At 40.0% G+C, this 16159-nt stretch overlaps 1 protein-coding gene across 14 annotated transcripts in view; it reads left to right on the forward strand.

Moving 5' to 3' along the window:
• Window positions 1–16159, forward strand: part of clasp2 (cytoplasmic linker associated protein 2) — a 570512-nt gene that overhangs the window by 292604 nt on the left and 261749 nt on the right. For all 14 annotated transcript variants that reach the window (XM_078540120.1, XM_078540106.1, XM_078540107.1 and 11 more), the window contains exons 14-16: window positions 3335–3394; window positions 7102–7179; window positions 8373–8540. In XM_078540120.1, coding sequence (XP_078396246.1) covers window positions 3335–3394; window positions 7102–7179; window positions 8373–8540 — 306 coding nt within the window. The remainder of the gene's footprint in view (window positions 1–3334; window positions 3395–7101; window positions 7180–8372; window positions 8541–16159) is intronic.

Consider the following 16159-nt stretch of genomic DNA (forward strand, 5'->3'; position numbering starts at 1 on the left):
GAGGGAAGGCAGTGGCTGCTGAGGAAAAATCGCTTAACGGAAACCCAGGATCCCAGAGCGACCCAAGCCACAGGTAAGTAATGTGGTGGGGTGGAGTGTGTATCTTGAAGGGTGGGAGGTGGTGCAGTGGGCTGGCAGCAATGGCCAGGCCTTGAGTGCTTTTGATCAAGCGACCCGCTCCCCCTCTCCCTGGCGGCGACCAGCTGGCTGCAGTTTACCTGCTGTGCACTCTGCATGGCGACAGGCTTACCCGCCACTGGGTTAATGCCAGTGGTGGTAGGATGAGGCCCTTATGTGGTCATTAATTGGCCATCTAAGGGCCTCGCTAGGCGGTGGGGTGGAAATGTTCCGCCCAAAACTTCGAGGCGGGAAGGCAGCTGTGTTCCAGTACACCACCATCCTGCCTAATTACATGCCCTTCACGCCTCCAACCTCGCCACCAGCAAGAGCACAAGATTCCGTCTAATGTTTCAATGGTGACCTTTCAGAACTGATGGAAGGTCAGTGACCTGAATCCTTCACTCTATTTCTCTCTCCAGAGTTGCAACTTGACCTGCTGTGTTTTTTAAGCATTTTCAGTTTTTGTTTATGGTCGTCTTCATGGTTGTTTGTATTGAATCAATCCTCGTCACAGAATTCTGATGCTAGAACCGAATTTAAGGCAGAGATGTCTCATTTTCTAAGCTAGTGACAATCAGCAATAAATAATATCAAGGACAGAGTTTGGTTAATTTTTCATATGGAGGGACAATAGGAAATGAATAAAACCTTACATGACAACTGTATTTTAGTCAAAGTAAGATTTTCATGTAAAATAAGAATTTGTTGCTTTACATTTAGCCATGTTTCACTAGCATAATCTTCAGTTCACCCTCTGAAACACGAGAAAAGCATGTGCAAAATCATAATATCCAGTTCACACTGGGGAGGTCATTGGTCTGCCACCCATATATGAAAATATAATGTAACTGGATGTTATTATTATGGTAAATGTATTCCCCAGATTATAAAGCATGCCAGATATCTTAAAGAAGTAACTGAGAACACAGTACCTGAGAGTCTAACAAAGAACAGAAAATTGTAACAGTATCACTTTTCCAAGTGTACAATACAGTTGTTCATTTACTGAATTTGGTCTTTTATTCAGGAAGCTAGTCAGGTTTCTTTAGTGGAGAGTATGAGATGGAGTCAGGCTCACCATCCCCGGACGCAGATCAGAGCCTGCCACAGGGGCTGGCGAGTGCTAAGCTCGGTTCTCTGAGACTTTGTCCCAGTTCTTTTTAACATTAAGCCATCTAGCCCTCGCCACTCAACCCCCCAGCCACTTCCCATGCCCATACATGCGAACCCATGGCCCCCCCCCCCCCCCCACCCCTATGGCCCCTTATAGCCTCGTACCAACTCATGACCTCAGCACCACCCTTGCCCTCATACCCTCCATGCCAGCTCTCCCAGTATCCACCATGGGCAGGAGCCATGCTGAGCTGAAATATAAATAAAGTCCTAAATATCTACCACAGTATTCACTATATAAAAGACAGTCCCATTCATGAAAGCCCATTCAAAACATTTAAATCCCCTCAAGTACTTAATCCTTAATTAAAACAAGCAGACTTGCATTCATAACCCCACATCAAATACAGCTAATCCTTTAATCTCTTTGAGCTGTCAATCAAACCGTAAATTTACAACATCCCCCCAATTTAATAATGATAGGTTGTGGAAAGCAGCCATGCATCAATAATGCTATAATGATAGCACTTAGGCTTATGTCAACAAAGAGCTATTAAAACTGCTAGAACAGACTTTTTTCAACTCTCAGACATGGGTAGGGAATTCTTTCAATTTTTTAAAGGGCTGGCCATTTAAATAACTTGACAGTCACTGGGAATTCAAATACCTTTTAAAAAGTTATCAGTCTTTACAGGGATCATAACAAATCTGGAGCTCTTGTGGGATGCTAATTCAGAAGCTGGAGATGAGTACACTGGAATTTGCCAGACTTTAAACGAATAAGACTTCACAGTTGCTTTTGCTCTATTTATTAAAAACTATCATGGCTTTGTCTATTGTTGAAGCATTTCTCAAAAGAAAGGACTGGTCCGTGAATGCCGTACAACAGTTAACAAAGGTTAATTTAAAGATGGTGGCAGAAAAATTAGAAATAGATATAAAAGTAGGCACTAAAAGGGCAGAAATTGAGGCGTCGGCTCAACATCTGAACCTTGACAAAGAGAAAAGTAATCCAGATAGCAGGCAGGATAAGTTAGCTAGCATTCAGTTGCACATTAAACAACTGGAATTGGAGGCAGAAAAGGCAGAAACTTGGAGAGAGGGAAGCGAGAAAACTTGAATTTGAAAGAGAAATGCAAAAATTTAAAGTAGAATTCCAAAGTGAAGAAAAAGAAAGACAATTTCAAAGAGCCAAAGAGCAGGAAAGCCTTGTGTTTCAGGGAAAGGGAAAATTAGAAAGAAAAATGACTTGTATTCCGGAGAGAAGAGGAAGCAAGGAAATTAGTCTCAACAAAGAAAAGCTTAAATTACACAAATAGGGAAGGCAGGGAAATGTAACGGCTTTAGGATAAACAATAGGAAATATGAAAAAAAAAGCTCATCAAGATTGTGAACTAACTCACAACTATCAAGAAGTATTTGGCCAGGAAAGAACAAATTTATTTGCATTTTAAGTAAAATGGTGAATTAGTCGTGTGACTAATTTAATAAGGCCCTGGAAGGTTTTATTTCTTTTTAACCTTGTTTGTATCCGACCTATGCCTTCAATAATCTTTCTTTATTAAAGCAAAATGCTGTTGAGCTGCAGTGCATAGTAATGACATCAACAATTTCTCTTTTTCCCCACATTACTCGGAACAGTACAATGGGTTATCTGTTAGATTTATTCGTTAGGCCAGGTCTACATTGTTTCAGTAAGGCAAAAAGGTCAAGAGACAGGTTTGAGCTTCTAAGGCCACTGACATAGTCTGTAGGTGGGCTGTTCGTATGAGAAAAAGATGTTGGAAAAACCCAACTTGTGAGACTCGATCAATGACAAAATAGACTAATCTCCAAGAAATAAGCTAATTTAGGGTTTTTGTTTGCTGCCCCAGTTTGAGTAAAGAAACCCTGAAATATTTTGCAGTTGACCATGTGTATGTTTATCTAATACATGATAATCCAAGCAGCCAAGAATAAGTTATTTACATTATCTGAATCTGTTCACAGAAATATGTCTTGTTAGCTTAAAATTCCCAATGTTAACCAAGAGTTTGAGCTCAGCTTGTAAAGTATTGATTTCATTTGTACTAGACTGACTTTTCCATATTATTATTTGTAGACGCTGTTACGAATTTTTAGATTTGTTGCTGCAGGAATGGCAAACACATTCTTTGGAAAGGTAAGTTCATAAAGAAGAAATTCAAAACAAGTGAAATCTGTTTATTCAAAAGATTTAGGGGAGGAATGAGAAGTCAGGTATGGATGAAAGTGATCAATAATCTAATGATACTTTTAACCCCATTTGAGTAGATTATTTTTTCAAAGCTCATTGTATCTTTTATTTACAAACCTGTCATGATTATTATAAAGCATTACAGAACTGTTAAATCACAGAGACTACAGGTGTGCTAAATATTTGAAGAAAATTTTAAGTTGCTTATTTTCACACCTGCAAATTGAGGGTAAAGCTACATATGGGCTTTGTAGTGCTCATTTTTAAAAAATGTTTTCGCTGGATGTAAACCTCACCAGCAAGGTCAGCATTTATTATGCATCCCTAAATGTCCTTGAAAAGATGGTGGTGAGCCAGCATCTTGAATGGCTGAAGCCTGTGTTGCGAATGTGCACCCACAGTTCTGTTAGGGAGAGGGTTCCAGGATTTTGACAAAATGATAATGAAGGAACAGCAATATACTTGCACATCAAGACATTGTGTAACCTGGAGACAGTGTATTCCCTGCAGCCTTTGTCCTTCTAACTGGTGGAGGTTGCGAGTTTAGGAGGTGCTGTAGAAGAAGCCTTTTGCAAAGTGTCTTGTAGAAGGTAGACTCTACAGCCAAGATGGTGGGAGTAAATTGATGGGGACCAATCAACCAGGCTACTTTGTCCTGGACAGTGTTGAACTTGAGCAGTGTTGGAGCTGCACTCATCCAGGCAAGCAGAGAATATTCCATCACACTCCTGACATGTACTCTGTAGGTAGCGGAAAGACTTTCAGTAGTGGGGAGGTGAATACCCAGCTTCTGACCTGCTTTTGTAACTATATTATCTAGATGGCTGGTCTAGTTGAGCTTCTGGGCAGTGGGACTCCCAGGATGTTGATGGCAGGGAATTCGACAATGGTAATGCCATTGAATATAAAAGGGAGGTGGTTCAACTCACTCTTGTTGGTGAAGAACATTACCTGATACTCATGTGACATGAATGTTACTTATTAGCCCAAACCTGAATCCTGTTCAGTCCTCCTGCATGCGGGCTTGAACTGTTTCATTATATGAGAAGTTGCGAATAGAACTGAACACTGCAATAATCAGCAAACATCCTAAATTTCTGACATTATAATGGAGGGAAGGTGAAGATGTTTGGGCCTTTGCACACTGTCCATAGGAACTTCTGAAGTGATGGCCTGGGACTGAGATGATTGGTCTTCAACAACCACAGTCATCTTCCTTTGTGCTAGGTATGACACCAAGCAGGGGAGAGCTTTCCCCTGATTCCATTGACTTCAATTTTATTTGGGCTGCTTTATGTTGAGGGCGGTCAATCTCACCTCACTTCTAAAATCTAGCTCTTTTGCCCAAGTTTGTACCAAAGTCTGGATCCTGGAAGTGATCCTGGCAAAATCCAAACAGCACCGGTGAGCAGGTTATTAGAAACATTGAAAAGTGAGAAATTTGCAGCACAGGACGAGGCCATTTGGATCACCTAGAATGTCCTGTCAAAAAAGAGCCATCAAGCCTAATTCCAGCTCTTGGTCCATAACCCTGTAGGTAATGGCTCTTCAAGTGGATATCCAAGTATTTTCAAGTGCCATGAGGATTTGTGCCTCTACCACCCTGTCAAGAAGTGATTTGGTGTGAAAATCCGCTTGATGGCACTGTCAATGACCCCTTCAGTTACTTGGATGATAAGCTGAGGGAGTGTCAATTGTGAATGGATTGTATTTGTCTCGTTTTCTGTGGACAGGCCTGCCTAGGAAATTTTCTACTTTTGCCAGGTAGATGCCGATGTTGTAGCCACACAGGAGTAGCTTGGCTCGGAGCGCAGCTAGTTCTGGGGTACCAAACCTTCACTATAGACTGGATGTTGTAAGAGCCCATAGCCTTTGCTGTATCCAGTGCACTCAGCCATTTCTTGATATTATGTGGAGTGAATCAGATTGGTAGAAGACAGGCTTCTGTGGTGATGGGGTCCACAGGAGGGGGCCAAGATAGATCACCTTGGCGCATCTGGCTGAAGATGGTTGCAAACACTTCAACGTTGTTTTTTTTGCACTGTCATACTGAGCTCCACCGTCATTGAGGATAAGAATGTTTGTGGATCCTTTTCCTCCCGTTAGTTGTTTAATTGTCCACCACCATTCAGGTCAGGAAGTGGCAAAACTGTAGAGCTTTGATCTGATGTGGGTTATGGGATCACTTGGCTCTGCCTCTAGCATGCTGTTTCTACTGTTTAGCATGCCTGTAGTCCTGTGTTGTAGCTTTGCCAGTTTGGCACCTCATTTGTATGAGTATGCCTGATGCTGCCCCTACACTCCTCATTGAACAAGTGAGGGATATACCAGATCATGAAGTTACAGATTGCGATAGAGTATAATTCTGCTGCTAATGGCCTGCTGGGGTGCCTCATGAATGTCCAGTTTTGAGCTGCTAGATTTGATCTGAATCTTACCATTTAGCGAGGTAGTAGTGCCGCACAACATGATGGAAGATATTCTTTGTGCGAGAACAGGTCTTCATCTTCGCCAGAATTGTGCAATCATCACTCCTTCCAGTACTGTGATGGGCAGCTGCATCTGCGACAGATTGTTGAAGGAGAGATCATGTCGGCTTTCCCCTTGTCTTGCTTGGTGGTGGATATTGAAGTTCTCCACTTAGAGTTCATTCTGTGCCCTGTTAGTGGTGAACTGGCATTTGCAAACACAATTAAACAAAAGTCAAGGCTGTAGCAATTTTATGTAACCCAGTTGTATTTCGTACATAAGACTAAGCATAGATTGTACTTGTATACTTTGTAATTGCATATAAAGTTTAACTTAAAAGTAAATTCCCTAGTGACCTATTTTGCAATCTGTTACAAACAAAATTTCCAAATCTCACTTTTCTGCTGCAAAACACTCACTTTGTTCTGCACTAATTTACTGAGTGACATAATAAGATGATTAGCTGATGTGTGAAACTTGTCTTAGGTTCTACCACAGCTTCCAACCCCATTGGTTGAAGCACAAAAGAAAAAAATATACCTCTTAAAATTGTAAGATGGAAGTTGAACATTGTAAATATTTCCTTTTTGTATTTTAGTAAGAGAACATCTATTTGTACTTAGATTGTGAAATTTTTTAAGACATAAATCTTTCTGAAGAAATCAGCTAATCTGGATTAAACATGTACTGTGAACCTTCTGACCCTGAACTATATTCAGATGCAGCCTATGATAGAAAACCACCTGTCTCAAAAGATTGTTTTTGAGACAAAAAATAATGTGGATTTTTTTGCCAGGCCTTCACTTGAGCTCCTCATATCATATTCTGCATACCCTCTCGTCAAAGGCAATCTACTTCCACGTCTTGGTTAGTACAGCTCTATGATGAGGTACTAGAAAATATGGGTGCTCATGGTCACATATTGCCTGGTTGTTTCCCCCGCACCCCTCTTCTGTTGCTGCTTGACTCCTACTTTGACAGCATGGTGGATAATATGGTCAGGGAGTGAAAAAAAGAAACAATTGCTATAATTTGGAAGTACACTGCGTTGGTAAACCAGTTGGTCACTGCAATCAGAAAAGATAGATTTTACTCTGAGACCATTTAAATGCCTGTGTCTTAATACACAATGTAGCGGTTTAAGATATTAACAGATGTATCATTATTTTCTGTATTTTGCTTAGACATGTGACTGTTCTGGTGGAGACCATCAAGAAGGGCATTTCGGATGCGGATGCAGAAGCCAGGCAGGAAGCTAGAAAGTATGGAATGAATGCAGAGCTTTTCAAATTTTTAAAATACATTAACTCTGTTCCAGATTAGCATTAACCTTGTATTGAATTAAAAAGTAACGGCTTGTAGATATGTAATGCAAGATATAAGGAACTGTAATCTACATTGATCTTCAATTACACACTTTCTAAAATGAAATCTGAGCCTATTTAATAAATCGGAATTCTGCCCGTTGAACACAGTAAATGTTATGTCACAAGCCACTGCAAAACTATTAACCCCATATGACTTTAGACAATTCTGTTTAGCTCTCTTAGTGGTAAAAAAAAGTACAATAACATAGTCCTAAATCACACAAAACAGAAGACCTCAACTTTGTTACTGGTCTGTGCTGAGGTAATTCATTTCATTCTGGCAGTAGTTAGGGCTCTTAACCTCAGCCCCTCAGTTTAAGGGAAGAAAATTCAGCCAGGATTCCATTATCCAGTAAGATAAAAGCAAAAAACTGCAGATGCTGGAAATCCAAAACAAAAATAAAAACACCTGGAAAAACTCAGTAGGTCTGAGCATCTGCGGAGAGGAACACAGTTAACGTTTCGAGTCCATATAGTCTTTCGTAGAGTCATACGGACTCGAAACGTTAACTGTGTTCCTCTCCGCAGATGCTGTCAGACCTGCTGAGTTTTTCCAGGTATTTTTATTTTTGTTTTCCATTATCCAGTGTCTCCTGCTTAAAGGTGCTAATGTTTGCTTCTCTGAGAACAATGTTTAGCTCAGCCAAGTTTTCTCACCATAAACAAATAGCTTGTCAGCAGTTGCTTTGACTTGTGGATTAGAATAGCAATGTCACTGAAGTACTACAGAGCTTTTAGTGCCTGTGTAATCATACTTAAACGTAGTTTGCATCTTGAGAACATTAGGAATGGAGGAAGGGGATGTATTGGTTTTTCTGCATGATTTTCAGTGAGTTCCAGTTTTTAATTGCCATTACAATTAAAAATTGTACATATTTCTTATTTACTCAACTATAGGAATCAATAGGAGCAATAAATAATAAGGGATTTGAATCTAACCACCTTTTCTGTTGCTATATAGCTTTTTCATATTGAATTTTTTCCCCAGAAATTAGTTAGGTAGAGGCTATCTATAACATGTTTTCAGATGAGTACCTAATGTCCCTTTGAAATATTAAAACTTGTGATGTTTATTTTTTTCTGCACAGAACTTATTGGAGTCTTCGAAACCATTTTCCTGCAGAAGCTGATGCATTATACAACTCCCTGGAGCCTTCCTATCAAAAAGGTTTCCAGGCTCACCTGAAGAGTTCCACTAGCGCTGCATCTCTCCCTCATTCAGATCGGTCCTCTTCCAGCTCACAAGAGAGCCTTAAGTATGAAAGGATTATTTTTAAAACACTTTTCCTGAAAGTAAATTACTGCATAGCCTTTTAGTTATATAAGACGCAACGGTTTCTGACAACAGATTAAGTTGTCTAAAAATTACTAATAAAGGTCAGAAATGGAGCATGTTGTGAGTCTGCCACTGTGTTTTGCATTGCTTGCAAAGTGTGGTCAGTGGAACTTTGACACCTACTTGCTCAAGCTGCATTTTATAAGGAATTCCAGTAGTGGGTAAAGATTGTGACTTTGATCAAAACAAAAATTTGTCTTTGACGCTCAGCTGCTTTAAAGACTCACTAAACTGAGATTGTTCGGTGGAAGCAGTAAACTGATGTAATGTAGGAATATTCTACCCATTCTAGCTCCTTATTTTTAACACTTAAAAATGATAGGTCTTTCATACTTGAAGAATGCATGCTGCTGGATAATTATCTTCTATTTCTATTATGATTGTGGTTATGAATCCCTCCCTCCAGGTTCTAAATTTTACACTTAAATATTTCTTTTATCAGACTGCATATTAACCTTTTGACCACAGATAAATTTGCTCATTCAGGAATTTTGTGGTTCTGCAGGCTGGCAGTATGTGCACTTGCGTTGCCCTTTATTGCATTTTTTCAGTTGATGTATAGAAGTATGTCCAAGATTTATCCCCTAATCTTCTTAACCTGGATGTTTCATAGGCTGAAAATACAGCCTTGCAACATGTTTACACCTCCATGAAAGCGGTAAAGGAAAAGTAAAAGATTTCTGAATGGAGCAGAGAGCAAACATCCAAGAGGAAAATGATGGGATAGTTTCTATTGGGGAGAACATTGCAAATATAAAGTAAAATCAGGTGCAAAATGACCACAGTTTCGGGTGCGGGGAGCAGGATGGGCAAAAGATGAGCAGGCAAAATTGTTAAAATGTATTTTTTTTGTCTAAAGTTACACTGAATACTGAAGACCAAGCCCTATCTTCAAGCCAAACAATGCTTTAGGCATAGATAATTGGAGTAAAAGATTAGAGGGGTATAGGGTGGGGATGGTCAAGGAGGTTAAAGGGAGTGAAGAAGAGATGACATTAAATTATTTTAGTACTGGAGGGAGATGGTGGAATAAAAACAAAAGATAGTGAAAAATCTCAATGGGTCAAGCAGCATCTGTGGAGAAGAACAGAGCTAACTTTTCAAGTCGAGCGAACTTTCATCATAACAGTGCTTGAATTTTTCCAGAATTTTTTTGTTTTTATTTCAGATTTCCAGCATCCACAGTGTTTTGCTTTTGTATGAAGGGAAATGGTGATCTGGTGGGTGGAATTAGGATAAGTACTGCATTTGGGGGAGGATAGCCAAGGTGCATATCTGGGTAAATAAATGTTGCCCAGTGGTATAGTGGTGGTTGGGAAAGTAGTACAAGAAGGATAAACGGTTGTGAAATACTTGCTAGAAGAAGAACAGGTATGGGCAAGTTAGATAAAATGCCAAAGTGGTAGGTCGGTGGGTGGTGTAAGGGTAATTATGACTGAGGAGACTCTATTTTTACAAGAATTAAGAGGTTTGGATAATTCACATTCATCCAAGTCCCAGATTTCTTTTAGCAAATACCCAAGCCACACACAATCCTGACTTGAACCTACATTGCCATTCCTTCACTGTCACTGGGTCAAAACCTGGAACTCCCTTCGGAACAGCACTGGGTGTGCCTACATCAAATGGGCTGCAGCAGTTCAAGAAGGCAGCTCGTCACTACCTTCTGAAGGGCAGTGAGGGAATGGACAACAAATGCTGGTCTTGCCAGCAACACAGTCACATCCCATAATCCCTTCATCCCAGGAATCTGTCGAGTGAGCCTTCTCTGAACTGCTTCGAATGCAATTGTATCCTTTTTAAGTAAGGAGATAAAAACTGTACAGAGTACTCCAGATGCAGTCTCACCCAAGGCCCTGTACAGCTGTAGCTGTACTTCCCTACTTTTGCACTCTATTCCCCTGACAATAAGCCTTCCTAATCACTTGCTGTACCTGCATACTAACTTTTTGTGATTCATGGACCAGGACACCCAGCTTCCTCTGTACTTTAGAGTTCTGCAGCCCCTCTCCATTTAAATAATATACTGTTTTTTTTACTCTGACTGCCAAAGTTGACAAGTTCATATTTTGCCACATTATACTGCATCTGCCATTTCTTTCCTGCTCACTTAACCTATCCAAATGCTTATATAGAGCCTTCATGTCCTCTTGAAAATTATTTTCCTCCCTATCTTGGTGTCACCAACAAATTTAGCTACCTTACATTTGGACCCTTCATCCAAGTCATTGATATAGGTTGTAAATAGTTAAAACCCCAGCACTGATCCTTGTGACAATCTACGAGTTGCAGTGTGCCAACCTGAAATGACGTATTTATCTCTACTCTCTGCATTCTTGTTCACTAACCAGTCCTCTTATCCATATTACCCACTACACAATGAGCTCTTATTTTGTGTGGTAATCTTTGATGCAGCACCTTAACAAATGCCTTTTGGAAATCTATGTACACCAGGTCTGTAAGTTCCCCTTTATTCACCTTGCTTTCTGTCTCCCTCCTTTCTTGAATAGAGGTGTTACGTTTGCAATTTTCCAATCTGCAGGGACCTTTCCAGAACCTGGGAAATTTTGGAAGATCAGAACCAATGCATCTGCCACCTCTTCAGCCACTTCTTTTAAAGCCTTGAGTGCAGGCCATCAGGGTACAGAGGACTTGTCAGCCTTCAGTTCCAATAGTTTTCCCAGTATCCTTTCCCTAGTGATTGTGATTGTTTTAGCTACCTCCCTCCCTTTTACCTCTTGATTTTCAAGAATTCTTGGAATTTTTTTTGTGCCTCCTACAGTGAAAACAGGCACAAAATACCTGTTCAACACTTAGGCCATTTCCTTGTTTCCTATTGTTAATTCCCTAGTCTCACCACCTAAGGGACCAACATTCACCTTAGTTACTCTTTTCCTTTTTCCATCCTTGTAGAAACTCTTACAATCTGTTTTTATATTTCTAGCTCACTTCCTTTCATGCTAATTTCTCCCTCGTTATTTTTTAGTCATTCTTTGTTAGTTTCTAAAATCTGTCCAATCTTCAAACCTACCACAAATCTTTGCAGTATTGTACTTTTTTTCTTTCAATTTGATACTATGTTTAACTTCCTTAGTTAGCCGTGGATGGTTGTTACAACTGCAGCTGGTGTTATTTGCTAAGCAAGCCAAACCCCGGAGGGAAGCTTGTCTTACTGATCATAAGCTATTTTTTTGTATTTTGAAAATGAGGGGAAAATTACTGATCCCAGGAGCATAGAATCCCAGTAACACTTTTAGGATTTTAAAATTAAAAGATTTATTAACAAGAAGAAAAAAATCTTAAGCTCTCAAGATTAAAATTACACAGTTAAAAATGTCCTACAGAACATTCCCCCCCCCCCCCAAAAAACCCACTTGGTCAGAACACGCAAGTAAAGTACTTAGCAACAGCTCCCTTATAGATTTTTAAGCATAAAAATCCAGTAATATTACCCAAGGCAAAAACTGCTGTTACTATAATAAAGTATACCATGTGACTTCTCACTCTTTTCCACTCTGCTGTGGAAACCCAAAAGAAAGTTCAGAAACAGGCTGCTTTCTGAAGACAAAGACTTTTCTGGCTTGAAATTGGATGGCTGTTTCAAATTCATTACTTTTCTCAACACAGAGCTGGTCTTAGGACATCTCCCTCACACAGCCAACCACAACTCAACTAAACATCCTTCCTTAAATATCTTTTTTTCCTTTCATCTTAGACTCCATTGTCCTCCGCACCTCTTTGAACTCAACTTTTCCAAAATATAAAAATCTTTCATGCCTTCCTATTGCCTCCACTTTTGGGTCAAATAAAACTTTTATCACCTTCCCTTGTTTACTTATGAAACCTTTGTAAGTTGTAAAAATCCCTTGTCATCTCTAAACTAACCTTTGAAATTTAACTCCTGAAAAGTCAAGTCCTTACCTCTCAGCTAATGCAAATTTTAAAACCCAACCTATTTACTCGTATAATCAACTTCACCATAGCTTCTCATTACAAATGCATGTATCTAGCATCTTTACCTTTCGTCCCTCAGTTCGCACAGACAAGCTGTCTTTTTTAACCTTCCCCCGCTTTAATTAATCATGGACACACACAGCTTTCTTGACAGAATACCACCATATTCCCAAAAATATCTAAAAAAAAAAAAAATCCATCTTCACAATGGTGCCTATTGATCCTACATCTTGATCTTCTAAATTAAGGTCACCTCTCACGACTGTACCAATGTCATCCTTAATTAGCAGAATTGCCCCACCAGCTTCCTGTCCTTCCGAAATGTCCATTACCCTTCAATATTTATCTCCCAGCATTGGTCACCTTGCAACCATGTCTCTGAAATGAAATAGAAGATGGTTGTGGTTGTTGTAGGTCAATCATCTCAGTCCCAAGACATTGCTGTAGGGGTTCCTCAGGGTACTGTCCTAAGACCAACCATCTTCAGCTGCTTCATCAATGATCATCCCTCCATCATAAGGTCAGGAATGGGCATGTTTGCACCACCACCTGGGAGTTCCTCTCCCAGCCACTCACCGCCCTGACTTGAAACTATGTCGCCATTCCTTCACTGTCACTGGGTCAAAATCCTGGAACTCCCTGCCTAACAGCACTGTGGGTTTGCCAACATCACATGGACTGTAGCAGTTCAAGAAGGTGGCCCACCATCACCTTCTCAACAGCAATTAGGGAAAGGCAATAAATGCTGACCTAGCCGGCGATGCCCACAACTTGTGAACAAATAAAAAAAAACACTCAGGTTATGCACCAAAGCAAAATATTGTGGATTCTGGAAATCTGAAATAAAGACAGAAAATGCTGGAAATATTTCGCAGGTCTGTGGAGAGAAGAAACAGTTAATGTATCAGGTCTGTGACCTTTCATCAGAACCCTTTCATCTAATGTTATGTCTGCCTTAGAACAAATTCTGCTTTAGTGCAAAAGTGTGCCCAATCTGGTGATTGTCTGAAGTGCCAAATTTAGCACATTCCAACATAACCTCACTGAACTCCTTCCTCATAAAAGAGAGAAATAGGAAACCATGCCACCCTGTTCCAGTCAACAGCTTTGGATGCATGTTTTTGCTGGTCACTTGTACGTTGCCATTAGAGCAGTTTGGCTGCTATACTGCTAGTAATTCATAATTGCCACCTTCAGTATTAGCACTTGGTGAATATTAGTGCTGTGCATTATTTGAGCTCAGGAGTTTGAATGCTGTGCCTTGTCTGAACTCGAGAATGCCAGTGCTGTGCTATGTGTTAACCCATGAACACTAGAGTAGTTTACCCACTCTACTGTAAGCACTGCATGTTGCCACCTTCTGTAATATCACTTGGTGAATGTTACCGTTGTGTGTTATTCGAACTCTGGAGTGTTGATGTTTTGCCTTGTCTGTACTCAAAGTGTTCGCATTGTGTGCTATCAAACTCTGTGTTGTTGACTTCAGACAAGGCATAGCAGTAATGTTTATGAGCTCAGATAATGTACAGCAAAGCCACTCCACTCTGCAGCCTGCCTACCAATGACTGGATCAGGTTATACATTCTATGCAGAGTGCTCGCAAAATATACCTTCCACTACTTGGCAGTGCCACTGCATTTGTTTATTAATCTAACATTGTCGTTGACAAACGCAGCCTCGACTGTTTTGGACGTATTGAAGAAATTCTGCTTCTGTTTGCTTGAGCTTAGAAGGTTGAGGGCTGATCCGATCAAGGGGTATAAAATGATGTTGGAATTCAATGGAGTCGATACACACAAACTATGTCCATTGATGGGGGAATCTAGAAGAGGAGAGCATAAGCTTGAAATTAGCGTTATGCCATTCAGGAGTGAAATCGAGAGACACCTTTTCAGGTTAAATGTAGTGGGCACCTGGAACTTGGATCCCAAAAGGCTATGGATGCTGAATTAATAGCTGTTTTCAAGACTGAGAGCAACAGATTTTTATTAGTTAAGGGTATCAAGTTATATGGAAAGAAGACAGATAAATGGAGGTGGGATGCAGATCAGCCATATTCTGAATGAATGAGAAGAATGCTTGAGGGGCTGACTGGACTACTGTTTCTATTTCTTTCAAAAGCCTGGCATTTGATGAGACATTTTATGTCACAATAAACGGAGAGAGCTCTTACTTAGAATCTTGCAGTTTGGGCATGCGTTAGCAGAATTTTCCAGCATGCACTCTGTGGATCAGTAGGACCTGGAAATGTAGAAGGGTTTGTCTCCTTATGTGAGGATTTGAGGGCACTTGTTTTTCCTGAAAAGTCTTGAGTGAAATTGCACAATCACTCATTTATTATCTGGCATTTGTTTAAGTTTCATTGGTAAACTGCACTGGCTTCATTGTTGATGGCTAGAGAAGAAAACACATTTAAAGGATTTATGGAAATTGAATCAGTGTTTATTGCTTTTTAAACCCTGTTTTAAAAGTAATATTTCCTGAACGGTTTTGAGGTTTAAAGAAATGTTTGTTTATAAAAACTTGAAAACTGAATAATAATTGGGTATCTCCTGCGTTGATTTTGGTTTGCTTCTTGAAATTTGTTTGTTAAAACAGTGTATGTTGGTAAATTAGCTTATAGTGTGCTAAATCTTTGGCTTCTTTTCTCCTTATGCATGTGAGTAAACTGCACAGCTCCAACAAGTGATTTATTTCCATTAATTTAAAAATAAACAGAAACTTTATGGTTAAATGCCTTAAAGCAATAAAATGCAGATAAGAACAAGTGAAGAGGGCACTCAGTAGAGCACATAGCTCCTCCAAGCTGTGTTAGCTCAATATTATTACAGTCACTTGGGGCTTTTCCCTGCCTGGTTGATGCTCTGTAACTACAAAGCAGAAAAGAGAAATATTTTTAACAGCTTCCAAAATTGAGGAGGTTTCAGGCCAGTCCACATTCAACAACTTTCTCTGAAAACTGCTCACATTTTGACGGCTGTGACAAATTCCACCAAAGCACCTGAGGTGATCCGCAAGATTCTAAAGCAATCAGCAACATTCTAAATAAAACAACCCACAACATTCTTTAAAAAAGAGCCAGTTTTCCTCATCTCCCAATGTTAATGCATCCTTTAAAATATTCCAGGATCCACATCTACACCTTTGCCAAAAACGAATCAGTTCTTCCTTGGGCCATACCCTATCTGTATACCAAGTTTCATTGAAACCTGTCCATTAGTTTTTGAGATAGGCTGTTTGTCTAGAAACAATATAACAGATGAAAATGTTACCTCGACCCTAACTAGCTGAGGTTAGGCACAGGGAGTATTGCAGTTGTTAAAGAAGCTATGGATGGGTCACATTGGAGGCTGATGGGGAGGCAATAATGCGACCTTTTCATGCAAAAGAGACCAACAGCAGTTTTGTTCTTGATGGCCTACTCTCTCCCTGTCCCTCCTCCTCCTTTGTCCATCCCCCATAATCATCACGACCAGACACTGTCCCACCTCCTTAGTCTTCCTGAACTTCAGGACACCCAAATGACAGAATGTTGAGGAACACCAATTTGTGATGTTCATGGAGAAATGAACAGTGTCACAGAAT

The sequence above is a fragment of the Cetorhinus maximus genome, chromosome 4, assembly GCF_964194155.1.
Source record: "Cetorhinus maximus chromosome 4, sCetMax3.hap1.1, whole genome shotgun sequence".
In the NCBI taxonomy this organism is placed as follows: Eukaryota; Metazoa; Chordata; class Chondrichthyes; order Lamniformes; family Cetorhinidae; genus Cetorhinus; species Cetorhinus maximus.